The 26920-nt window shown below is 44.6% G+C and overlaps 1 protein-coding gene across 1 annotated transcript in view; it reads left to right on the top strand.

Annotated features, from left to right (window-relative positions):
* LOC102136166 (guanylate cyclase 2G-like) overlaps nt 1-23388 on the top strand; it is a 42439-nt gene extending 19051 nt beyond the window's left edge. Inside the window, 7 exon segments of the mRNA XM_065520032.1 lie at nt 6571-6726; nt 9333-9525; nt 15743-15920; nt 18998-19138; nt 20003-20195; nt 22009-22186; nt 23276-23388. Of these exon segments, the coding sequence (XP_065376104.1) occupies nt 6571-6726; nt 9333-9525; nt 15743-15920; nt 18998-19138; nt 20003-20195; nt 22009-22186; nt 23276-23388 (1152 nt within the window).
* Nucleotides 23389-26920: the final 3532 nt, after the last annotated feature.

Below are 26920 nucleotides of genomic sequence, written 5' to 3'. Positions count from 1 at the left end.
TCCAGCTGTTCTTTCTTAAGCTTGCTGCCTGTACTTTTACCACCAGAAGGACAAAGCCAGTGACCTGGGAGTCAGTCTGGTGAGGAAACCTCTCAGTCATGGGCAGCACGGTGAAGGATGGTGGTCCACTGCTAGTCAATAGTCCAATCATCAGTCAACCAACAGACTCCTGTGGGGAAGACTCACCTGTGTGTTGAGAGGGCAAAAAGAATGAAACACAGGCTGTGCCCTCCTGGATTAATGGGCCACCCACTTATTGAGTGATTTTGCCAGTACACTTCCCCTCTCTAGACCTCGACCTCCACGTAGGTAGAATGAATGAGCTTGGCCCAATTGAAGTCTAAAGGCTTTCCTTCAACAAGGATTTTATTGCTTTTTGTTTCTAGGGAGCTGAGTCCTATAGCTCTGCGAGACTTTGACCTCCTAGGCTTTAGCAGGAAGCCAGCAGATTGTTGTCAAGCAAGGTCGATAAACAGAAGCGTCTCTGTGATTGGGTCTTCACTGGCAACCCTGGACCACCACTGTTATTATTTCATTAAAATTTTATTGAGCATCTGTTAAGAGTTTATCCTACTCTGGTCACTTTTGTAGGAAGAAAGGACTTGTTTCCAGCTTTGAATGGCTTAAAATCTAGGGAAAAATAAAACAGTCTGGAGATGTACATATAAAATTCTTTAAGTGGCAGTGGTTGTAAACTGGGAGGATGTGACGTGGCATCTTTTCCTACCCTGGAATATTCTCTCCTTCCCTTCACCCACTTTTCCTTTCTTTTCCCACCAAGCATAGAGAAGGACTCCAATTATCTGCCTCCTGCCCCCATCAAAATAGCCGACATCATTTATTTTGGAAGTGAAGAGTAAGCTAGTAAGTTCTCACCAAGCCATGAATGACTAACAGATTTGACCTCTTTAGTGTAGGCATCAGATTTCAAGAAGCATTAACCCAAAGGTTTCTCTGAAAAAACGCTATGGCAGGTGGGCATGGCACTTTGAAGGGGAAGAGCTCCCTGGTGGTCATCACCTACTCTAGCTCACTGAGTCTACCCTCTACTCTGTTCCAGGAAAACAGAGGACAGCTTGGCATTTTGCTTTGGCAGGATCATTACCTCCTGAGATGGAGTGTGCACATTCTGGGATCATGTAGGGTCACTACTGATGACACAATAGGCTAGGTCAAGGCATAGGTAGGACCTTTGAGGTTAATTACTCTGCCAATGTTCTTTGAAAGGGGATTGCAAGTAACAGAAAATGTAATGTTCTCTTAGAGCCTTCCCATGAGTCTGGGCATTGGGCCAAGCTCCATGAAGGCGATTGTACTTTGGAAACAAGTCTCTCGATGTCTATTTGATCAGCACCTCCTCTATATCAGGTATCAGAGGGACTCCAAGATGCCATAGACATTTCAAGACAACAAACATATATTGATTGAGTGCCTAATTTGGATCAGACCCGATTCTGGGCGTAGGAGGCACAGATGAATGAACCTCATTGTCCTGTCCCCAAAAAGTTCAACCCAGTTGGGCAAGCCTGGGAAGGAGTTTGGAGAGTATAATACTCTCCTTGAGTTACAAATAGGGCTTCGTGTCTAAGTAAGAGAAGTCTTGATGGATTAAGAGGATGAAGGATAGTTCAGTATAGAAGTTGTCTTTGGAGTTTGAACCCTGACTGCCACTTACTGGCCAGGTGACCTTAACAACCCTGGGCCTCATATATCCTCTGTGTAAAGATAACATCAGTACCTGACTCATAGGGTTGCATGAGGCCTAATGTATGCAAAATGCTTAGTGCCATGCCCTGCCTGTAAAAGGCGTCCAGTAAATGTTGATTGTTAGTAGTAGCAGTAGTATTATCACAATCATAGATAATTCTATTACTGGTATTAAAAGAAGTACATTTTCTTGTTTTAATTTCCCCAACACTCTTATGGGGTAAATCTGCACTGTCCAAATATGATAGCCACCAGCCACATGTGGATAATGAGCACTGCAATTGTAGCTAGTTCAATTTGAGATGTGCTATAAAGTTTATACTGGATTTTGTAGACTTAGCAAGAATAATAAAATATAAAATATCTTGCTAATATATTTATGTTGGTTACTTGCTGAAATAAGATTTTTCAATGCATTGGGTTAAATAAAACATTATAAAATACACTTCACCTGTTTGGTTTATAACACGGCTGCTGAAAATGTAAAAATACACATGTGGCTTGTATTATGTTTCTATTGGACAGTGATCTCAATAATTAACAATGAACTCCATTATTAATTCATTTTTAGCTCCAATCATAGTAATATTGGAGTAACATGATCTCCATTTCCAAGAGGGAAAAAGTGAGGCTTAATGAGGTGAAGTCACCTGCCCAGCTGGTAAGACACAGATTGGGATTTGTAGCCAGTCCGTCTCCAAAGGCTGTGTTTGCTCTTCTATGTGATGCTTCCTCCCTGCTAAGTACCAGAGAGTACAGATATGGGGCCCAGAGGTAGGAGCCCTGTCTGCCACCCAGGAATTTCCAGTAGGGCAAGAAATGTACCTAACAGACAGATGATTGAACTGATACTGGCGGGCTAGGGGAGGTCCCCAAATGCTGGTGGGCCCTCGACCCCAGCCAATGTGAAAGCTCTTAACACCATTGTGAGAAGGAATTCAAGGATAAATCAGAAAATAGTGAAAGTATGGAGATTTACTGCAAAGTGAAAAGTACACACTCAGGAAAGGGGAGTGTGGGTGGACTCGAGAGAGAAAGAGTTGCGCAATGGGATTTGAGGCTTCTACCTTCTTGAGTTTCTTTAACCAAGGGGTAGAATATTCATGAGGATTCCTGGAAAAAGGTGGAGATTTCTGGGAACTGCGGTGCTACCCATTTTTACATCAAATGTGGCTATTCCTGGAACTGTTGTGGCACCGGTGGGTGTGTGACGTAGTATGTTAATGAGCTTATAATAAGGTCCCAGGTGAAACTTAGGCCAAATCCAGCACCATGTTGGGTCCAATTGGTCTTAGCCTGCTTGGCCCACACCCTGTTCTTTTCAGGGTCTTATCAGGCCTGAAAATAATAGCTTATGCAGCTATTTCAATTCCTTTTTGCTAGCCATGTGTAACAGACCTGGAATTTTCTGTTCTCCTGCAGTCACCCTGTGTTATTCCTGTCTCAGAGCTGCCAAAAGTGTATAAAATCTGACATGTAAATAATGAATCCTTTCGTAGCTCTATCTGCTCTATGACAATATACATAAAAATCATACATTTCCATCAAGATAGAAAATAAAGACATGCGTCCCATCTCTTGGAGAGGAATGCACACCCAGGGTTCCAAGCATCCCTCAGCATGTCGTTTTCACCCTAATGGAAGGAGTTCTGCTAAAATCCTAGAATGTAAAATCGTTGACTGTAAAATATCTCATACTTGAGGTAGGCCTGGGAACTAGCAAGGGCAGGAGGAAAGCAGAAAAAACCTTGTGTGTATCAGGGACAGTTCTGTTGAATGGAGAGGTCTCCTGCTGGAATCAGAGCGAACTCTGGATTAGACACAGGTCTCACCCGACTTCAAGCTTGGACCTTAGCCTATTGGAGCCTCCCTGGGGAAGTCTCAGAGGCAATCCCAGCCAGGCCCCTCCAGGTCCAGTTGAGTGGGCGGCAATTTCAAAATGTGATTCAATGTTACCATCTAAAAATAAATAAGGCACTTTGATAAAGGAACATGGGGTAGGGGGTGGAGAGTGATTGGGGCAGGGCTGGGGGCATGTATCCATTCTTCTGGATGTTTTCTGTATTATCCCATATTTCTTTTTTGTTATTTGTTTTTTGAGACAGAGCCTCACTTTATTGCTCAGGCTGGAGTGCAGTGGCGGGATCTAGGCTCACTGCAACATCTGCCTTCCAGGTTCAAGCGATTCTCATGACTCAGCCTCCAGAGCAGCTGGGATTATAGGCACCCACCACCATGTCCAGCTAATTTTTATATTTTTAGTAGAGATGGGGTTTCACCATGTTGGCCAGGCTGGTCCTGAACTCCTGACCTCGAGTGATCCACCTGCCTCGGCCTCCCAGAATGCTGGGATTACAGGCATGAGTCACTACGCCCAGCCAACTTGAGGCTTTTTTTTTTTTTTTGAGACGGAGTCTCACTCTGTAGCCCAGGCTGGAGTGCAATGGCACAATCTCAGGTCACTGCAACCTCTGCCTCCTGGGTTCAAGCAATTCTCCTCCTTCAGCCTCCTGAGTAGCTGGGATTACAGATGTGTGCCACCATGCCAGGCTAATTTTTGTATTTTTAGTAAAGACAGGGTTTCACCATGTTGGTCAGGCTGGTCTCGAACTCCTGACCTCATGATCCGCCCACCTTAGCCTCCCAGAGTGCTGGGATTACAGGCATAAGCCACCATGCCCAGCCCCTATCCCATATTTCTAATGCAATATTGGCCTCAGGGCTCTGGCTCAGGTGGGATAGTGACTTGGCCTGTCAAGCACTGCTGGAGGAAGAGGTGCCCCCCTGTTCTGGTGAAGCTGGTTGTTGTCTGGGGTAAATATCTGAGGTTCGTAGTATCACGCCAAGGAAATCGAGTACTCGGACACACCAGAAGTGGGTTTAGGAGCACAGGTTTAATAGGCAAAAGAAAGAGAAAGGAGAATAGCTCTTCTATGCGAGAGAGGGGGTCCACAGCGAAGTGCACCAGATTTTATAGACTGGCTTGAGGAGGCGGTGTCTGCTTTACATAGGGCCGAAAGATTGGTTGGACCAGGCGTGACGTTTAAGTAGCCAGCAATGAAGCTGGCTGCCCTACCTTAATCTTCTATTATGCAAATGAAGTCTTTGCCCACCTGGCGCCATGTTGCCTGCTCCTTACTGTACATGTGGTTTACAAGGAAAAGGGACAACGGAGCCCCTATCTGAACATGACTACTCCCTAGGTAGCCCCTTTCCTGTTAGCACAGCTGCAGGCATTCACCCATGCAAGCTTCTAGCCTGGCTTTCTATGTCTGCAGCTCGATTCTACAGGCTGCTTTTTGTTAGAAAAGAAAATGATTTGGGGCCTGTCACGTGTGTCCATATAGAAGACCACCTAAATACGCTTTGTGTGAGCAACAATGCTGTTTATTCACTTGGGTGCAAGTGGGCTGAGTCCGAAAAGAGAGTCAGTGAAGGGAGATAGGAGAGGAGCAGCTTTATGGAAAGTTACAGTTGGAGGTGGTTATCTGTTGTTAGCAGGGGAGGGGGTCACAAGGTGTATGGTGGGGAGATCATAAGACTCATTGTCCAGAAGAAGAAAGTCACAGGGTCGATTGATCAGCTGGGGCAGGGTATGAACAAGTCATAATGGTAGAATGTCGTAAGATGGGTCAATTAGTTAAGGCAGGAACTGGCTGTTTCACTTCTGTGTGGTTTTTCAACTACTCCAGACTTCTTGGCTCCTGCAGGCCATCTGGACGTATATGTGCAGGTCACAGGGGTTACAATGGCTGAGCCTTGGCTCAGAGGCCTGACAGGGGCTGCTTTTCATTTAAAGAAAAACCTTACCGAGGACTCCCATACACTCACTAAGTGTCTAAATAATTTCTTTATTAACTCTTTTTTTTTTTTTTTTTTTTTTTTTGAGACGGAGTCTCGCTTTGTTGCCCAGGCTGGAGTGCAGTGGCACAATCTTGGCTCATTGCAACCTCTGCCTCCTGAGTTCAAGTGATTCTCCTGCCTCAGCCTCCTGAGTAGCTAGGATTACAGGTGCCTGGTGTGTATAAAAATTAGCTACCACGCCTGGCTAATTTTTGTATTTTTAGTAGAGATGGGGTTTCACCATATTGGACAGGCTGGTCTTGAACTTCTGACCTTGTGATCCACCCACCTCGGTCTCCTAAACTGCTGAGATTCCAGGCATGAGACATCATGCCCAGCCTCTTTCTAACTCTTATGTCACTGGTGCCCAAGAGGCCCAAGACCCTGTCCCTGGGTTCACTTCTCTGTTCAGGATGTTCCCCCCTACTCCATTCCTCTCCAGGACCTCCTCATAGCCCCTCCCACACATGACTTCACTGCCCCTTCTCAGCTAGGTTGTGTAATTGTGTAATTACACATTGGGGTTGTGTAGTTGTGCAGGGAGAGTATGTGCTTTGACCCTCCTTCCTCCCTCTTCCCTCCTCCCCCTTTTTCTCTCCCATCACCCAGGGCACAGGGAACAGGAGAATCTAGTGGTTTAGAAGCAAGGCTTCTAACCCAGTCCTACCTGGGTTTGTATCCCAGCTCTGGTCCTGACTTCTTGGGAGCAATTTAACACTCCAAATTTACTCGTCCTAGGCTGATCACTAGGATGTATTTATTTTAAGCTGGCTTGGCCTTCTTGGCTTCACACAAAGGAGCTGGAAATAGTTTTCTCCATTTTGGGTGTCCCAGCCCCAGTTGACTCCAGGGACAAGGGGCTATGCTGGTGGCTCCTGAACAAATGAACACAGAGATGGGCACATCCCCTGCCCAGGCCTCTCTATCTGTGTTTCTGCCCATCTGTCTCTCTGCCTCGGTTCCTTCCAGCAGTGTTATCAGCACCCGGTCTCCCTCATTTTCTCATTTTCACCCTTTCAGGGTATGCTCTTCCTCCATAGGAGCTTCCTGGGTTCCCACGGCAACCTGAAACCTTCCAACTGCCTGGTGAATGGTCGGCTGCAGGTGAAGCTGTCGGGATTCGGACTGTGGGAACTCAAGTATGGCCGGACATACAGAACATATGATGAGACAGTGGTTGATTTTGCACCCACTAGCTATTGGCAGCATGGCCAGAGGTTCCTAGCTCCATCTTTGCTTCCTGGTGCTCATCTGTGCAGGTATCCACACGTGGGCCTTCCTCTGGAGCTGATGATATGTGGTTGTTCTGTTCACCTGAGGAGAACGAGAAAAAAAAATAGTCTCTGCAGGTGGCACCAGTTCGTGGGGTGATGTCTGGGTTTGGAGACTGGTTCTTGTCCTAGCTTAGCTGGGCCACCTGGAGCAACAATTGCCTGTCTCTTTAGTTCTCTTTGTTCCTTCCCACATTCATCCTATGTTCTCAGCTTAGAACATAAGATTTGTCAGACATTTTAGAGATAATCGAGTTCTATAGTTCTGTCTTCTAGGTGCCTGGTCCCTCCACCCCTGACCAACTATCAACTGAATCAGAATATCTGAAGATGGGGTCTTGGCCTCTGAATTGTTTTTTAAATGCTCCCAAGAAATTCTGCTGTGCATCTGAAGACAAAACCACTGCCTCAAGTCCACTTTTCGCTTCCATATGTGCCAAGTGGGGTTCAATGACTCTTCCTACCTGTCCGGTTAATTGAGTGCCCTGGATTGTTACCTCTGCATGTATCCTGGGCTCCCTTGAGACCAATGTTCTTAGCCCCGATCCCCTTTTTGCTGGAGCAGCATGTCACCAGGAGATTTTTTGTGTCAATTTGGGAGGTTTCTATAACATATGATAGAATGATGTCTTACAGAAAGACAAGGGGGATGGGAGTGGTGGCTTATGCCTGAAATCCCAGCACTTTGGGAGGCTAAGGTAGGAGGATTGCTTCAGTCCAGGAGTTTGATACCAGCCTGGGGAACATAGTGAGACTTCCCTCCAACACCTATACTTAAAAAAAAAAATTAGCTGGTGTGGTGACATGTGAGGCTGAGGTAGGAGGATCACTTGAGCCTGGGAGGTCGAGGCTGCAGTGAGCTGTGATTGCACCACTGCACTCCAGCCTTTAGAGACCCTGTCAAAAAAAAAAAAAAAAAGGACAAGGGGAGAAATTTTGTTATTATTATTAATTAAGTAATTAATTAATTATGAGACAGAGTCTCACTCTGTTGCCCAGGCTGGAGTACAGTAGTGCAATCTTGACTCATTGCAAACTCTTGTCTCCTGGGTTCAAGCAATTCTCATGCCTCAGCCTCCCGTGTAGCTGGGGATTACAGGCATACACCATCACGCCTGACTAATTTCTGTAATTTTAATGGAGACGGGATTTCATCGTGTTGGCCAGGCCAGTCTTGAATTCCTGACCTCAGGTGATTTGCTCTCCTCGGTGTCCCAAAGTGCTGGGATTATAGGCATGAGCCACCGCGCCCAACTGAGACCTGCTAGCAGCCGTCCTAGTTCACCTTCCACATCCTCTAATATTTATCTTTTCTTTTAATGACTATGACCTATAAGGACATAAGCTTTTAGACTTCACTGCAAAAAAAGAAGGTGTGTGAAATATCTAGAATAGACAGATAAATCTATAGAGACAGAATGCAAGTTGGTGGTGGTTATCAGGGGTTGAGGGTCGGGAGAACAGGGAGAAACTGCTTCATGAATAAGGAGTTTACTTTGGAGTGATGGAAATGTTTTGGAGCTAGATAGAGGTGGTGGTGGTTGCATAACATTATGAATGTGCTAAAGGCCACCGAATTGTTCATTTAAAATGGTTATTTTATTTTATTTATTTATTTTTTTGAGATGAAGTCTTGATCTGTTGCCCAGGCTGGAGGGCAGTGGTGCGATCTCGACTCACTGCAACCTCTGCCTCCTGGGTTCTAGTGATTCTCCTGCCTCAGCCCTCCGAGTAGCTGGGAGTACAGATGTGCTCCACCATGCCCGGCTAATTTTTGTATTTTTTATTTTTATTATTTATTTATTAGAGACAGAGTTTTGCTCTTGTTGCCCAGACTGGAGTGCAATGGCATGATCTTGGCTCACCACAACCTCTGCCACCTGGGTTCAAGCGATTCTCCTGCCTCAGCCTCCCAAGGTGCTGGGATTACAGGCATGCGCCACCATGCCCGGCTAATTTTGTAATTTTAGGAGAGACAGGGATTCTCCATGTTGGTCAGACTCGTCTTGAACTCCTGACCTCAGGTGATCCACCTGCCTTGGCCACCCAAAGTGCTGGGATTATAGACATGAGCCACCATGCCCAGCAATTTTTGTATTTTTAATAGATGAGGGGTTTCACCATGTTGGCCAGGCTGGTCTGGAACTCCTGACCTCAATTTATCCTCCCGCCTCAGCCTCCCACAGTGCTGGGATTACAGGTGTGAAGTGCACCCAGCCTAAAATGGTTAATTTTATGTTCTATGAATCATACCACAATTGTTTTTAAAAATAAAGGCAATACAGAGAAGGAACATAAACGTGAAAACCAGCTGTAATTTTAGTCTTGAGTAAACCACCATTAACATGTTAGTGCACATCCTTCCTGCTGATTTTCTCCATATTCACACACACGGACCCCTATTTGCTCTTCAAACCAGACACCATTGGGGCTGATGGCTCAGAGCTGGATGCCTTCCTTTCTCCTGTGCCCCAAGGATGAAGGGGTGGCTTTTCCAGTTTTGCCCAGCAGCACCCTCACTCTATGCGGACATCCCATTGCTTTGCAGAGCTCTACTGGATTGCCCCAGAGCTGCTGCGGCTCCCGGAGGTGCCCTGGTCGGGTACCCCACAAGGAGATGTTTATAGCTTCACCATTCTGATGAGGGAGCTGATCCACCACTGGGACCATGGGCCCTCTGATGACCTCCATGAGGCACTGGATGGTAAAGCAGGAGAGCCTGCTTGGGAGGTTTTGGTTGTGTGGGCTAGCTTTGAAATGCTGGTTTTTAAAATTAATTGTTTTATTAATTTACAACTTATTCCATCATTTTTTATTGAAAAATTCATGTTCTTTCCCTAGCAAGCAGACTCAGAAAAAAAAGAAAAAGAAAAATCCATATTCTTTTTTAAATTAGAAAACGAATTCCATTTTGGTTACCAAAAAAATCAAGGGACCTCAAATTATATAACTTATTGTATTACAGAAGCCAGAGGGATCCTATTAGAAAATGAGGCAGATTATGTCACTTCTGTATCAGAATCCTCCCCTGGCTTCCTATCTGAGGAGTGAAAACTAAGTTCTCCTCATGGCCTACAAGACCACCGAAGTAACCTCTGTGGCCTTCTGGATTAGTTTCCTAGGGGGGTATAATAGTGACCACAAGCTTGGTGGCTTGAAACACTGATGTTTATTCTCTGGCAGTTCTAGAGGCCAGATGTCTAAAGTCAAAGCGTTGTCAAGGCTCTGCTCCCTCCGGAAGCTCTAGGGAAGGTTCCATTCTCTGCCTCTTCCAGCTGCTGGTGGCTGCCCCAGCATTCCTGGGTTTGTGGCTGCATGGCCTCAACCTCCAGCTCTGTCTTCACATTGTCTCCTCCTCTGTGTACTTATCCTGGCTGTGCCGCTTATGAGGACATTTGTCATTGGATTTGGGTCCCACCCCTGTCATCCAAGATGACCTCCTCAACCTGAGATCCTTAACTTAATTCTATTTGCATAGTTGGTTTATATCCCCTTTCCCAAATAAGGAAACATTTGTAGATTCTGGGGATTCAGATTTGGACATTTCCCTTTAGGAACCACGATTCAGCCCACCGCACCTTCCTACTGTCATCTCTTATGGCTCACTCCTTTCAGTCACGCTGGCCACCTTCGTGCGTCGCCAACATAGACAAATTTATAAAGACAGAATGCAGGTTGGTGGTGGTTACCAGGGGTTGGGGGTCGGGAGAACAGGGAGAAACTGCTTCATGAGCAAGGGGTTTACTTTGGAGTGATGGAAGTGTTTCTACCACTCCAGACACATTTCTACCCCAGACCCTTTGTGTGTGCTGTTCCCTCTGCCTGGACACCTCTCACCTCATATTCCTATATACAAATTTGCCCTATTCTTTCTTAAGGTTTACAATATTTTTTATTGTGAGAATATGCCATAAATGGTACCTCGATACACATTTTGGAAATTGCTGCAATGAGCAGCTCTATATCTTTGCACACATGGGTGAATGTTTCTTCAGGCTATATTTCTAGCCATGAAATTGAGGAGATAAATATATTTTAAATATATTTAAAATCCATGATAAATGCTGTTCAGTTGTCCACTTACAAAGGATATTTTTGGGCTTTTTTTTTTTTTTTTCTTTTTGCTGGATTGTCTCTTAACGGCTGATGCCTGGATCTCAGCCCGAGATTCTGATATCATTGGTTTGGGGTGCTGCCTCAGTGTCAGGGTTTCAAAGCTCCTGGCGTGATTGTAATATGTAGCAGCTCAGGCTGCTTGGAGAGAAGATACCAGTGTGTGTGTGCACACACGTGAGTGTGAGTTTCTAAGTAAACTCAACCCACTTTCTCTCTTGATTTTTTTTTTTTTTTCTTGCTGTGCCTATCATTTCTAGCCTATCCTCAGTGACCTATCTCAAGCCTCGGCTTTAGGTCATTATCTATTACCTGTAGACTTTTTGAGTCAGGAGCCCATTGTGAGGATATGCAATTGCTTTTAGACCAGATTCCAGTTTCTAATTTCCAGTTAAATAAAGCAGAGGTGAGATTAATCCAAAAACAGTAACTCAAAATCCAAGTGCATCTAACTTTGGCATCAAGCACACACACAAATATTCCCAGACAGCCCAGGCAGGAGCCCACCCACAGTCCCTCAGCCCCATCACCGCCTACTTTTGCCAGTTGGGTTCTGTAAGGGAAGATACTGTGGACAATCAGTGTATTTCCCCTTCATTGTTGAGCTCACAAAATTAACTGAGAGCTGGCTACGTGGGACTATGTATTCACAGGACTGCAACCAGGAAGAGTACAGTGTATACCTAATTTATGGGCAAACACTTCTTCAATTAACTTCTGACGCTTTCCTACAAACAAAGCTTGTCGTGGGAACGGAGTAGCTATTGATTCTCTGGGCACACAAGACCCATGGTTCTCAAACTGTGGCGGGCATCAGAATCACCGGGAGGTGGTTAAAACACAACATTGTTGGGTTCCACTCTTGGGATTTCTGACTCAGGAGGTCTGGGGTGAGGCCTAAGAATGTGCATTTCCATCACCCTCCCAGGTGATGCTGATAAAGCCACAGCTTGAGAAGCACTGGCCTTGGTCCTTCTGGTCCTTGGACCAGCAGCATCAGCATCAGCTGGAAACGTGTCAGAAATGCACATTTTCAGGCCCCACTCCTGACCTGCTTCATTGGAAAAGCTGGAGGAATTGGTCCAGAAATCTGTGTTTCAGCAAGCTCCCCAGCGATTCTGATGCACATTGCCAAAGCAAATGAGCAACAGTGCTAACATGTCTAGTAGATGGTTAAAGATTATAGGATGGAAACAGCTGGCTAGAAGTTACTAGGTAATTCACACACGTTCTCTGAAGTGCAGACCCATGGGTTCGAATTTGCTCTCGAAGTCCTGTATCGTTTTTCTGATTCTTTCATTTCTTAGAGCTAAACACAGAAAGCAGAAGATGCCATAGTAATTCAGTCACTGCTTTTGAAGCCATTGCTGTCTCATGTCTCAAAATGTACTTCATTTGGGAAGTAAAACACAATTTTCCAGAGTATTTTTTTTTTTTTGAGATGGAATCTCTCTGTCACCCAGGCTGGAGTGTGATGGCATGATCTTGGCTCACTGCAACCTCCACCTCTGGGTTCAAGTGATTCTCCTGCCTCAGCCTCCTGAGTAGCTAGGACTACAGGCATCCACCACCATGCTTGGCTAATTTTTATATTTTTAGTAGAGATGGGGTTTTGCCATGTTGCTAGGCTGGTCTCGAACTCTTGACCTCAAGTGATCCCCCCTGCCTTGGGTTCCCAAAGTGCTGGGATTACAGGTGTGAACCACCGTGCCTGGCTCCTAGAGTGCTTTTTAATGCACATACTTTGAGAATAGTTTTAGGCGTTAAACATGTACACCTAAACAAGACATTTTATGCACAGTTTTGTAACCTGTATTTTTTTTTATTATATTAAACTAACAGTCATATATTATTCAGATTTCCTAGTTCTTGCCTAATGTCCTTTTTCTGTCTCTGAACCCCATCCAGGGTACCACATTACACTTGGTCATCATGTCTCCTTAAGTTTCTCTGGGAAAACTTCTCAGACTTTATTTTCAATGACCTTGACACTTCTGAGGAGTACTGGTCAGATATTTTGTAGAAGTACTTTCATGTGGAATTTGTCTGATTTGTTTTTCTTTTCTCGTGGTTTGGCGTTTGTGTGTTTTGAAGGATGACTGCACAGGTAAATTGTCCTTTTCATTGATTATTGCTGTTGATGTTGACCTTGATCACTTGGCTGGGGAAGTGTTTGTCAATTTCTCCACCATAAAGTTACTCTGATTTCTCCCTTCCATACTTAGTCTAGGACTGAGTGAGGAGTTAGGCTGGGTGTGGTGGCTCATGCCTGTAATCCCAACATTGTGGGAGGCCAAGGAGGGAGGATTGCTTGAGTCCAGGAGTTTGAGAGCAACCTGGGCATATAGGGAGACCCAGTCTTTACAAAAATACAAAAATTACCCAAGTGTGGCAGCATCCTAGCAGCTACCCTGGAAGCTGAGGCGCGAAGATTGCTTGAGCCTGGGAGGCGGAGTAAAGATCCTGCCACTGCACTCCAGCCTGGGTGACAGAGACCCTATCTCAAAAAAAGAGAGAAAAAAAGAAAAAAAAGGGTGGGGAGTCAGGCTCCACCTCTTTGAGGAAGGAGTATTTGGAATTCTTCTCCGTGGGAGATTTGTCTACTCTGCCCATTCATTTATTTCTTCAAGTATTTATGTCAGTATGAACTCATGGATATTTATTTTATACTTTGGGTTATAACTGAATATCACTTTATTTATTTTGTAGCTTAAATTATTCCAATTTTCGCCATTCAGTTTCAGGTAGCTTCTGTGTCTCTTGGATGTGTAGCCATCACTGTGGTGTTTTGTCTTGTTTCTGCGTATTTCCTTACTTTCTGGTAAGACAAGAAAGTCTCATTTTGCATATCCCCTGCCCCAGTGCTAGAAGCAAGCAAATCTCTCCAACAAGCCCTGGCTTCTTTTGTTGGAGAAAGGTATTAGAAAGTTAGAGCTGACACTAGATGTGCTCATTGCTACCGGGGGTTGTTACTTACGGGCCCTCTCGGTGGACAGAGTAAGGAAATACGTATGTGTACTAACTCGTGTGTATACATATCTCTATAATTACACATGCACACATACACATATATCTGCATCTATATTAAACTAAACAAGAGTTCCCATTGACGTCTCGAAATGTAACTCATCACCATCATGGTTCATTGCAGTCTTCCCATTACTTTTCTGTAAATTCCAACATTGAGATCCTGGCTCCCACCATCCACCACCCATGTATTTTGTTCAATCCCCATATGTGTGTTCAGTGATTTCAGACTTGTTAATCTGCATCCCCATGAGAAACAGTTTTACAAACTAGAGTACGATGATTATGAATAGTTCCTTTTGTCTTTAGTCTTAAAATCTCTAGTCATTTCAGAAGCAATGTAGGTCAGCATTCTTTCTCACTCATCCCATTCAGTAAGATTATGCCATATATTTGTAACACTGTTAGATTCTTTTATTGCTGTCTGCATTCTGTCTTGGGGTTGCATAATTTCCCAATTGGTGTATTTTAAAGTTTGCTTTCCTTATGGCTTACTTTTGTGCTGTAAAACCCTGTGGGTTTTGGCAAATATATAGTATAATCTATCCACCACTGTAGTACAGAAAACTTTCCTCATCCTAAAAGTATCCCCGGCATTTCATGTAGTCAATGCTCTCTGCTCCCCAAACTCTTGGCAACCACTGATCTGTTTTCTGTCTCTAAAATTTTGTCTTTTCCAGAATGTATATTTCCTTACTTTCTGGGAAAACAAGAAAGTCTCATTTTGCATATCTCCTGCCCCAGTGCTAGAAGCAGTCAATTCTCCAAGAAGCGATGACTTCTTTTTTTGGATAAAGGTATTAGAAGGTAAGAGAATCACAAGGTCAAGAGATCAAGACCGTCCTGGCCAACATAGTGAAACCCTGTCTCTACTAAAAGTACAAAAATTAGCTGGGCATGGTGGCACACACCTTAGTCCCAGCTACTGGGGAAGCTGAGGCAGGAGAATTGCTTGAACCTGGGAGGCGGAGGTTGCAGTGAGCCAAGATCGCGCCATTGCACTCCAGCCTGGGCACTAGGGCCAGAGTCTATCTCAAAAAAAAAAAAAAAAAAAAAGAAAAAGAAATGACACCAGATATGCCCATTGCTGCCGAGGTATTGTTGCTTCTGGGGTGCCATGTAAATAGAATCATACAGTACACAGCCTTTTCTGACTGGTTTCTCTAACTTAGTAATAATGCATATAAGACTTATCCATGTTGTTGCATGCACAGTATTTTTATTATTTTTATACCAAAACATGTATACATTTTTCTCAAAATATTATTCCCTTGACAACATCTGGTTAAGCCGAATGTTTAGTAAATGTCAGTAGGAGCCAGTGAAGAAGTGGGAAAAATTAGGTTTACAAAATTGGACAGAGAGGCAGGACATGATGGTAATATTTATTATGTGTTAAAATAACATTTATGCAACATATTGCAGAAAATTTAACAAAATTGCATGAAGCGCAGTTTGGGGTTTCCAACACGAAATGCCTATACGTTCCTGAAATTATATGGAGATATGCTTCACGTCAAGCAAAGTTCTATTTTTAAAAATCGTGATTTGAAAACATTAATTAGGAGGGTGTTTATATGTTTTTCATTAGAATTGTTCATTTTCCAGGCAGATTCAGAGTATCCTATTAAAATATCCAGATTACTTTGGAATTCTAATGTGTTCTATTTATTTAAAAACTCAGTTTACAAATATAAGAGCACAATTACTATTGAAAATGAAGTGTAATAAGTGGCACAAAGCTCTGATGTTTGGCTGTCTAAACCCAACATGAATTTCAGAAATCATCAACCAAATCAAAGACCCTGCAACAGCAGTCCCACTGCGGCCTTCCCTGCCCGAGGAGAAGGGCAGTGAAAAGATCATGGCCATGGTGAGGGTATGTTGGGAGGAATCTCCGGAGAAAAGACCTAGTTTCTCTTCCATCAAGAAAACTTTATGAGAGGCCATTCCCAGAGGGTAAGTTAGATGTGCAACAGATATTTACTCTCACTCAGTTAACCATTAGGATTTTAGAGCTGCCAGGCATGGTGGCTCATGCATGTAATCCCAGTGCTTTAGGAGGCTAAGGTAGGAGGATCCCTTGAGGCCAGGAGTTCAAGACCAGCCGGGTCAACATGGTGAGATTCTATATCTATAAAAAATAAAATAAAAAATTAGCCAGGTGTGGTGGTGTGAGCCTATAGTTCTAGTTTCTTAGGGGGCTGAGAATCGCTTGAGCCCTGGAGGTCAAGGCTCCAGTGAGCTATGATTGTGCCACTGTACTGCAGCCTGGGTGACAGAACGAGACCCTGTTTCTACAAAACAAAAAAAATTTAAGACTATGTGGCTGTGCTTGGTTCTATGCGACTCATTCCCTTCCTCCCTCCCTCCCTCCCTCCCTCCCTCCCTCCCTCCCTTCCTCCCTTCCTCCCTCCCTCCCTCCCTCCCTCCCTCCTTCCCTTCCTCCCTCCCTCCCTCCCTCCCTCCCTTCCTCCCTCCCTCCCTTCCTCCCTCCCTTCCTCCCTCCCTCCCTTCCTCCCTTCCTCCCTCCCTCCCTCCCTCCCTCCCTTCCTCCCTCCCTCCCTCCCTTCCTCCCTCCCTCCTTCCCTTCCTCCCTCCCTCCCTCCCTCCCTCCCTTCCTCCCTCCCTCCCTCCCTCCCTCCCTTCCTCCCTCCCTTCCTCCCTCCCTCCCTTCCTCCCTTCCTCCCTCCCTCCCTCCCTCCCTCCCTTCCTCCCTTCCTCCCTTCCTCCCTTCCTTCCTCATACACTCACTCAGGGCTTACCATACACAAAGCACTGTACTACATGCTGGTTGCAGTGGAGTGAGAAATTCTCCCTTTATTTCATAGATGCCACAAAAAGGGATCAGATATTAATAATTTTACTGCCTTCTTTGTCTATCTCAGATGTCACTAATCAATTAAAGTCCTTGTTTCCAGGGAGTTTTGACATGGCTTCAGAATCTGTTTCAAATCAGCATTCCAAGGGTTAGGCTAATCAGTTCGGACCGGACTATGAGATAAAAATTACTCACCACCTGTAGGGTAGGTTATGACTTAAATCATTCATGCGTCTCCAGCAACTTTCTCAATAGTAGCTTCCTTTACACCAGATAATTGTATCATCTTTCGGTACATGAATTTAGGAAGACATGCCCATGTTAGGGGTAGCTTGAGTTGGTGGAAAGAGCCCCAGGCTGGGAGTCAGGTGTCTACTCTTAATTTGGACCTTCAGCTATGCATTCTTTTTTTTTAAAAAAAAAAAAAAAAAAAACATTTTTTGGGGTCAGGGTCTTGCTCTGTTGCACAGGCTGGAGTGCAGTGGTATGATCTTGGCTCACCGCAATCTCTGCCTCCCGGCTTCAAGTGATTCTCATGCCTCAGCCTCCTGAGTAGCTAGGACTGCAGGTGTGTGCCACTACGCCTGGCCAATTTTCGTATTTTTAATAGAGACAGGGTTTCGCTATGTTGGCCCAGCTGATCTCAGACTCCTGGCCTCAGGTGATCTGCCTGCCTCGGGTTCCCAAAGTGCTGGGATTGCAGGCGTGAGTCACCACACCTGGCTTCAGCTATGTCTCTTTTTCTTTTTCTTTCTTTTTCTTTTTTTTTTTTGAGATGGAGTCTCTCTCTCTGTCACCCAGGCTGGAGTGCAGTGGTGCAATCTCGGCTCACTGCAAGCTACGCCTCCTGGGTTCACACCGTTCTCCTGCTTCAGCCTCCTGAGTAGCTAGGACTACAGGTGCCCGCCACCATGCCTGGCTAATTTTTTTTGTATTTTTTTTTAGTAGAGACAGGGTTTCACTGTGTTAACCAGGATGGTCTCGATCTCCTGACCTCGCGATCCACCCACCTCAGCCTCCCAAAGTGCTGGGATTACAGGCGTGAGCCACCGCGCCCGGCCAGCTATGCATTCTTAACACGATAGCCCTGTGTTCTGCATTTCCAAGCTCATAAGTTTTTAAATTTTAAAAATTATTTTTATATTGTTTTTAAAATTAACAAATGAGGCTGGATGTGGTGGCTCAAGCCTGTAATCCCAGAACTTTGGGAGGCTGAGGCAGGTGGATCACCTGAGGTCAGGAGATTGAGACGGGGCTGACCAACATGGTGAAACCCCGTCTCTACTTAAAATACAAAAATTAGCCAGACGTGATGGCACACACCTGTAATCCCAGCTACTCGGGAGGCTGAGACAGGAGAATCGTTTGAACCTGGGAGGTGGAGGTTGTTGTGAGCTGAGATCGCAGCACTGTACTCCAGCCTGGGTGACACAGCAAGACTCCATCTCAAAAAAATAAAATAAAAATAAAAAATAAAATTAACAAATGAAACATTGTTTATGTTTATGGTATACCTGATGTTTTGGGACATATATACTGTGTGGAATGATTAAATCAAGGTAGTTAACCTAAAGGTACATCTTAAGTAAGCTTAAGATACATCCTGATTTTTTACTTAGAAAATATGGACCTCAATGTTATAAGTCGATTTACCTATGTGAGTCTAGGTCTCCTCATCTGAAGTTGAGGAATTTAAATGAGTGCTCTGAAGACCCTTCGAAAACAAAGGACTAATGGAATCTAGAACTGCCCCTTACATTAGACCATCTGAAAAGAAAGGAATGACCCATCCCACAATCTGCATTCTCAATGTCTGTTGGGAAGCGGGGAATGGGCCATTGAAGGCGGCTATTTGTTGAGTGCCTGTGGATGGATGTGGCCCTAGACACTTTATGCATGTTATCTCCCTACATCCTCAAAATAACAGTGTAATCGTACGTACATGAGGTACGTGTGATTATCTTCATTTTCCAAATGAGTGAAGTGAGACTCAGAGAAATGAAGGAGGCAGCTTAAGCTCAGAGGGCTGGTGAAAGCCTCTGTCCTGTCACGCAGCTGCATTGTCATTGTCACCTCCCCGATGTCCGCTGCCAACCCTTAACTAGGACACCTGAAAGGTGAGAAATATTTTCCTGGAATGTGTAGTTGGAAGCTCTGTTCCACTGAGGCCCTAAGGGTCTTGGGAGAAAACATCAATGTCTGATTTCTTTTAAAGCCATGTGAGCATACTGGCCAGTATGATGAGCAAGCTGGAAGTGTATGCCAATCACCTGGAGGAATTGGTGCAAGAGAGGACCAGCCGGCTGACCGCAGAGAAGAGGAAGGTGGAGAAGCTTCTGTCCACTATGACGCCCAGGTATTCGGAAGCAGTGGGGACTTGACGAAGCTGCAGCATCACCATCTAGCAGCCCCACATAGGCGGGATAATTTCCATGATTACTTTTCTAAGAGGATGTCAGGCTCTTCTAAAAAGGGTCAGGCATTTTTTTGTGCAGTTTGGTACACCTGTAAAGGGAGATAGAAGCAAACTCTCCTGAATCCATAGGAATAGAGGCTGCAGTCCGTCTTTTACGTGGCGGGTGGCGGATGCAGCAACAGGAGAGTAGCCACTAGATGGCGCCCTCGTTTCACGAGTCTGACTAATTGTTACCTCCCCTGTATTTGATTGTAGGTCCAAAACCTCTGCACAGTTTAATATGTACCTGTGGCTTCACATTCAAATATTGCTCCATTTTTGGTTCTGTTTCTGCATGTTCACTCTCTTAACACTTGGCAGAAGTATTTGCTGTTAAAATTCCTGTGCACTTCTTGCATGTCTAGACCAAAGACATGGGGGCAGGGATTTTTAGTGAGATTGGTTGACTGAAATGAAATTGATTTGTGGATTGGTGAATGGTTATATTCGCTTCCACAACTGCAGAGTCTTTACACTCTAACTCTATAACCAATATACATCAAGAAAATCCTTTTTGTAAGGGCATTATGTGACCCTCTCTCCTACCCCCCCACCCCACCATTTATACCCATCAATTAAAATATCTCTTTAGAGAGAATGCAAGTGGAGAAGTGGATGTTGAAAGAATTCCTCTAGATAATGAATTTTGTTAACCAAAAGATTAGCCACTGAAGCAAAAGGACCAATGAGGACAACTTCGTGGGAGTCTGTAGGAGATGAGATTAGTAAGATCCATTCAAAAATGATCCCTTTCTCTGGTTTCAGCTTCACTGGAGAACAACTCCTAGCTGGAGGGTCCGTGGAACCAGAACATTTCGAGTCTGTGACAATCTTTTTCTCTGACATTGTTGGATTCACAAAGCTATGTTCTCTCAGCTCCCCCTTGCAAGTCGTCAAGCTCCTCAATGACCTGTACAGTTTATTCGATCACATCATCACAAATTACCGTGAGTATGAGGTGAGACGTCTCATCCTGGCTGTGAGGTCATGCGTGCTCCTTGCGGGCTGTCTCTGTGGCCTGACGGAGGATGGAACTGATTCCAGACATCAGCCAGGAGGAAACTCCATTTCAGTCTATGTCACTTCATGGCAGAAACTCAATATTTTATTTGTTTGTTTTGTTGGAAGAGGTCTTGATTAGTCACAGATGTATGTGCTTGTCAAAAATCACCAGTTTCCTCTGTTTTTCCTCTGTTTCCTTCCATTATTTCATCTCACAGTAAACACTTTTTAAAAAGAGGCATTGATCTTCCACTGGCAAATTCCTTCCCGTCTTTCCTAAATACATTTCCTTCCGAGGCAGAGAGGCTCCTGTTTAGTCTCCTTCAAAGATTGTCCTTGGATCTTGTGTGGGTCTCACCTCTGTTGTCCTGATCCTTAGCAATTCAGAGTGAAGAAAGACTCCCAATTTTAGACTATCAGACTCATGGCTAAAAGGGGGGCAGCAACAATTACCTGCTGGGTGCTACTCTGGGAGACAGAAGGACACGGTCACCTAGAGTGAAAACCATTTTTGATGGGGAAAACAGAGACATTTTGGCTCTTCATGACTGCCAGGTGGTGGTGGTGATGAGGGCTGCTTTCTGTGTGTTCTGACTCTTTAGAAGGGGTCAGATCATGACTCCAGGCACAGTACCGTGTGCCTGTGCTCATATATGCCTGGTGGGCAGCCACAAGTGCACCAGCTCCGACCACAATCCCAGGGCCCTGCCTCTGCCTGTGGACCTGGGGACAGCGAGATTTGGGGGACAGTGTGGTCATATGGTCACATATCTCAGTGACAGAGTGACACGTCTTCAATGTTGATCTCCCAGTGTTCCCCACAAATGATGCCTCTGTTCAAGGGTGAAAGAAAGGATAGTATAGATAACCTTGAAGAGCAGACCACACACACCCAACAAAATCAGAGCCCTCCCTGCTCAGGAGGACGTCTTCTGGGATTTTCCTCTTAGTATTACCTGCTCAGTTGTGTTTTGCTTGAGCTCATTTTAAAACTTAGTTTGTATTTCTAAAGGATGTTATCACGGTGGGGAGAGGAAACCCAGAAGCAGGTGAGGCTTGTTGACTGGTTGACTTCGCATCATTTCGGGGTCACCAGAACAGAGGTGTTCTTACCGTCTGGCTGATGCCTGCAATTCAGCCTTCACCACATCATCTTTGGATTCTGCTAAAATGCAAATGTGTCTGGAAAGGGCTGTAACTACTTGTCATTTATTTCTCTATTGTGAATGACAGATCTGAAAGCTGATTTTATTAGGAGGATAGAGGGGGAAGAGGACAGACAGGCAGATACATACTATATATATGAATACAGTTTGTATAATGCATAATGCTTACCCATTTATAAATGTGTCTAAGAGCCCTTGTGTGGGGCGTGGACATTTCGGGTTGGGGGAGATGGTCTCTGCTTGACCGATCCACCTCACCCTTCCTGGTTGACTCCAGGAGCACACTGCTCCCTGTCTCACTGGTTCTGAATTTGGGCTGGGGAAATAGAGTCACTGCTGCTATTGGATTTCAGAGGAGGAAACAGTAAATGTGGGGAAGGAGGCTGGGGGAAGGAGGGTGAGGTGGGCTTTGTGGAAGAGCCATTACAAGGGCAGGAACTGAAGAAATGCTGGAACTTGCATGGGGTGGAGGTCAGGGAGTGTGACACATCCAAAAACAGGGCCTCGAGGCTGGGGACGAATGTGGGGCCTTAATCTCTGACCCACCCCGACCCTTGGCCTCCCTCATGGGAAGCAAAGGTCATTCTGTCGCTTTGTTTTCAGGTTGAGACCACTGGAGATGCATACATGGTGGCTAGCAGACTCCCTATCTGCAATTGAAGCCAGCATGTGGCTGAGATTGCCACCATGTCCCTGCACTTCTCAGTGCCACCGTTCATTTGCTTCCAGACTGGGCACTTGCTCCAGGAGAAGCTCCAGCTTCGGATTGGCTTCCACACAGGTAGACAAAACTGATGGCCTGATGGTCCAGGGATGACGGCAGGTCGTTCTGGGTTCCATTCCTGTGCCCAAGGCTTTTAGGAACCTGGACATTGAACGGTAACCTCTTTAGGGGAAATAAAAGATTGAATTGTCTCTGCATGTGTGTTTCTATTTAGCTAGGTTGCTTGGTAACAACAAGGACACACAGTGGCTTCAATGTATTCAACCAAAAATAAAGACTGGGCGTGGTGGCTCACACCTGTAGTCCTAGCAAATTGGAAGGCCGAGATGGATGGATTGCCTGAGCTCAGGAGTTTGAGACCAACCTTAGCAACATGGTGAAACCCTGTCTGTACTAAAATACAGAAAACCAGCCAGGTGTGGTGGCAGGCACCTGTAATCTCAGCTACTCAGGAGGCTGAGACACAAGAATTGCTTGAACCTGGGAGGCGGAGGTTGCAGTGAGCTGACATTGTGCCACTGCACTCCAGCCTGGGCAACAAAGTGAAACCCTGTCAAAAAAAAGAAAAGAAAAGAAAAAAGAGAGAGAAAAAAAAGGAAGAGACCAAACCCCAGGACGGGTTATATAGGGCTACTTTTCCTCCACGCCTCAACATCAAATGCCCTTTGATGTGGTCTGTGTTTGCCAACTCATGGGCATGTGATCTGTGCAGAAGTGGTCCATGCTTCATTTCATGCTCTTCTGTTACCATCTGGCAATTCTTAATCATCTTTGCACAAAGTATCCTGTGTTTTCACTCTGCACCTGTTCCAGCAAATTTTGTAGCCAGTTATGCTACTACCTATCTTCCAGGGCTCAACAAAAACAAAACTCCATCCTCAGAATGAATTGCTCCCATGTTTGTGCCACTGTTGGCATTGTTCACAGCTCTAGTTCATGAGTGACACGGTCATTTAATGACCGTGATGATGTCGCTTTCCAGCAGGAGTTTGGGTTCTGTCGGTTTCCTTTCTGTAAACCCTAAAATCTATTGCCAAACTTTGCCCCAAGAGGGCGCATCACTACATTTGTTGATTTGATGCGCATCATAGAGTCCAGCCTCAGGCAATGCAGAGCAGTTATGGTCTTTGGTTCTCCACTCTTCAGGTCCTGTGGTGGCTGGTGTGGTGGGAATTACCATGCCCAGATACTGTCTATTTGGAGACACTGTGAACATGGCGTCCAGAATGGAGAGCAGCAGTTTGCGTGGGTATCACTGATGACACTTTGTAAACACAATATTGTCATCCCTCCAGGCCCCTAGCTTTAACCAGGGGATACTTTTAGAAGAGGCATTTGCTTTTTGCCTACTGTTTTCCTTCTGGAGGATAAGATCATTATCCACTTCAGGCAACACTGATCACACACTTTATAGACAGGGTTTTGCACTGTGCTCTCGTTAGAACCATGCAAATACACATACCCTCCTTTCTTCTGTGACTTTCCATTCTAAGCAATCACACATGCATATAATAAAATCACTTAAATGAAGAGCAGGAGTTGGAAAACTTTTTCTTTCTTTCTTTCTTTTTTTTGAGATGGAGTCTTACTGTGTCACCCAGGCTGGAGTGCAGTCGTGTGATCTTAGTTCATTGTGACCTCTGCCTCCTGGGTTCAAGGGATTCTCCTGTCTCAGCCTCCCAAGTTGCTGGGATTACAGGCATGTGCCACCACACCCGACTTTTTTTTTTTTTTTTTTGGATTTTTAGTAGAGACTGAGTTTCACCATGTTGGTCAGGCTGGTCTTGAACTCCTGACCTCAAGCGATCCACCCACTTCAGCCTCCCAAAGCGCTGGGATTAGCTGGCATCAGCCACTGCATCTGGCCTGGAAAACCTGTTCTATACAGGGCCAGACAGTAAATATTTCAGGCTTCAGGGGCCATAGAGTCTTTGTTGTAGCTGTTGTAGCTCAAAAGCAGCAATAGACAATATGTCAATCAACAGGCATGGCCATGTTCCAATAAAACTTTATTTGCAAACACAAGTAGTGGGCTGAATTTGGCCCATAGGTGATAATCTGCCCTTCTCCAAGGTAGAGTATATTCTTGGTGGTACAGAAGAAATCTATAGCCAGGACCTCCAGGGAATATTACATCCTTTTGCTTTATAGTAATTTTATTTCATTGACCATTGCCAGGCACTTGTATGCTGTTTATCAGTTGGGACATGTAAAAAAGAATTACTCAGTGATGTAAGTTTCAAAAAGATTTAGGTGATTAACATTGTTTTGTTTTAAATTTGTAAATTTTCCACAGGGCAAAAGAGAGCAAACAACTTTCTGGTTGAAAGGTAAAGAAGGCTTCACTCTTCCACTCCCCGAATTTACTCAGGAAAAAGCCAAAGTCCCAGAGATATTGTGAGGTGAGTGTTTTCTTTCAAGATGTTTGTGAATTTGTGGAGTCATGTGAAAGTCTTTGGGAACCCTTCTTTGAGACCCGGTCAATATTCCATTTAAGAGGTGTGTTTCCAGGGCATTGGTCCAGTCTCCCACTAGGGGGAGCCTTCTAGCTGGCCTCTTCCAATCCCGGTGTTTGCTCCCAGCCTGTGCCTCCAGAAAATGTAGGCTTGGAGGAGCTGAAGATGGTGAACTCATTTCATGGGGTGCCAGGGCTGGCCTGTGGCTCTCAGCCCTGTGCAACTGCCCTAGCTGCCAGATATTTACAGCCCATTAACTTGAGAATTTGCAGTGAACCCAGTTTCATTCTGTAGGAGGGGAAAGTGGAGAGGATGAAGCCTGTCTTTCCTGTGCAAGGTGCCTGCTCTCTAACCTTTGGTGCTGATTTTCCTTATCAGTTAATCAGCTTGCAAGGAGATAGGAGCCCATATCTGACAGCATCTTGAGAATGTGTTCAGGAAAAAAAGCTCTAAGCCATGAGCAGCCCCTGAAATCCAACAGGGCCGAGACTATTTCAAGCAGCCAAGCCCTCTGCAGTTATTGAAAAGCCTGGTTCTGAACCCTGAGTTACTGTGAGAGGGGCAGCTCCCAAATGCATAATGCCCTCTTCCCAATGTATTGCCTAATTCCTTTCCTACTCACAGAGCAAAAACTCCTGCAGTCAAGGCTTGAATTTTAAGAAGAATTTCTCAGTCATTTATGGAGACTTTAATTTAAAAAAATTTCCAGTAGACAAAGACGAACCCATCGATTCCTGCTACGATAGTTTTCCCTTCTACATAATGAATAGGATTCCATGTTGTTTTATTGAGCGGATCTTTTAATAGATTTGCTGAACCACTAATGCATTTATAGTACTTCTTTCTTCATCTCTTGCAACTCCTCACATCCAGATATCTTTTGTGTGGTTGCTCCTGAATCTGGCAGAGCAATTTGAATGAAATATTGTGTTTGAGACCTTTTCCTGTTGAACTTCCCATGATTGAAGGAGCGAAAATCAATGAGACCAGAAATAGTTTCTTTCTTGCTGGGTCTTTGAGCTGCCTTTGCTGAGATACTTTTGAGACCTGTATGGGAAATAAACTACTTTTTGATTTATTGAAGCTTTTGACACCAAATTATATCAAAGATTTGGTGGAATTCTTGCCTTTCTTTAGGAAGAGGGACACAAAAGCACTCTCACTTCCCAATTAATCCAGTCTTCATTGAGCTCCTAAGCATTTCCATTAGCAGTATTTTGCTTCTGCCCAGAAAGGGAAGACTGAATTCTACATCCATCACAGGCTCCGTTTTCTATATGAAAATTTTGTTTTCATTGTGGTAGGCTTCACTCCTCCCCAGAGGCCTTCAGCATTGGGGACTGAAGGCTTTAGACTGATACTTAAAGGGAGAGAAGGCAGAAGGTATTTATGTGGAGAGAAGAGGAAGACTTTCTCCTGCTACTTTAGCATGGAGACAGTAGGCCAAATTTATCTTCTCATTCCCCATAACTCCTTTTCTTGAGATAATGGCTCTGGATCCCAAACACCTTGCTCAACCATGAAAGGAAACAAGGCCACCTCTACTATGAGGCCTCCTAGAGAGCTAGGATAGTCCTCATCCATCCATCCATCCAACCACTTATCCATCTATCCATCCATCCGTCCATTCACCCATCCACCCGTCCACCTATTCATGTGAACATTCTTTAATCCAAGGAGCATTTATTAAGCACTTACTCTGTGCCATTCTGGGGTACACAAGAGAATATAAACTTTCTCTTGATCTTTAGCTTGCAGTCTAGTTAGGGAGAAGAAAGCATAATTGCATGTCATAAAGCAATATTAAGGACTAACAGAGCTATACACAAAAGCGTAGCAGTAACTAAGCAATCCATCACTGTGACATTAAAAGAATATTAGAAAATAATATGCAGATGAAGGAATGGGGCCAGGTAAGGCAGTTGCCTATTATTATCATGTCTTTGTATTGTGTGTGTGTGTCTTTTTTTCTTCCAGCCCTAGCCCATATGCTTACATAAGTTATGTTCATGTAATATAGAGTTAGTTCTGCCTTTCTTATTGAACATCATAACATAAACATTTGGCATCTAGACACTCATACACACAAAAACACACATGTGTGCACACACAGACATCCATATGCACACACATGCACATATATATATGCACACCGTCATATATATACACACACATGCATACATACACACACATACGTACATGGAGAAGGAGAAAGCAAGAGTGTCTTTATGGATCACAACTAAGAATTTTGATAAGAACACTCTTCTAAATCTATATTCAGTATTTTTTCTATGTCAGCTAAGGATACCTAGGGGAGAATTACTTTTCTTCTTTT

The sequence above is a fragment of the Macaca fascicularis genome, chromosome 9, assembly GCF_037993035.2.
Source record: "Macaca fascicularis isolate 582-1 chromosome 9, T2T-MFA8v1.1".
NCBI lineage: Eukaryota > Metazoa > Chordata > Mammalia > Primates > Cercopithecidae > Macaca > Macaca fascicularis.
Note: the sequence above shows the minus strand (reverse complement) of the source record. Positions and strands in the feature narration are given on the sequence as shown.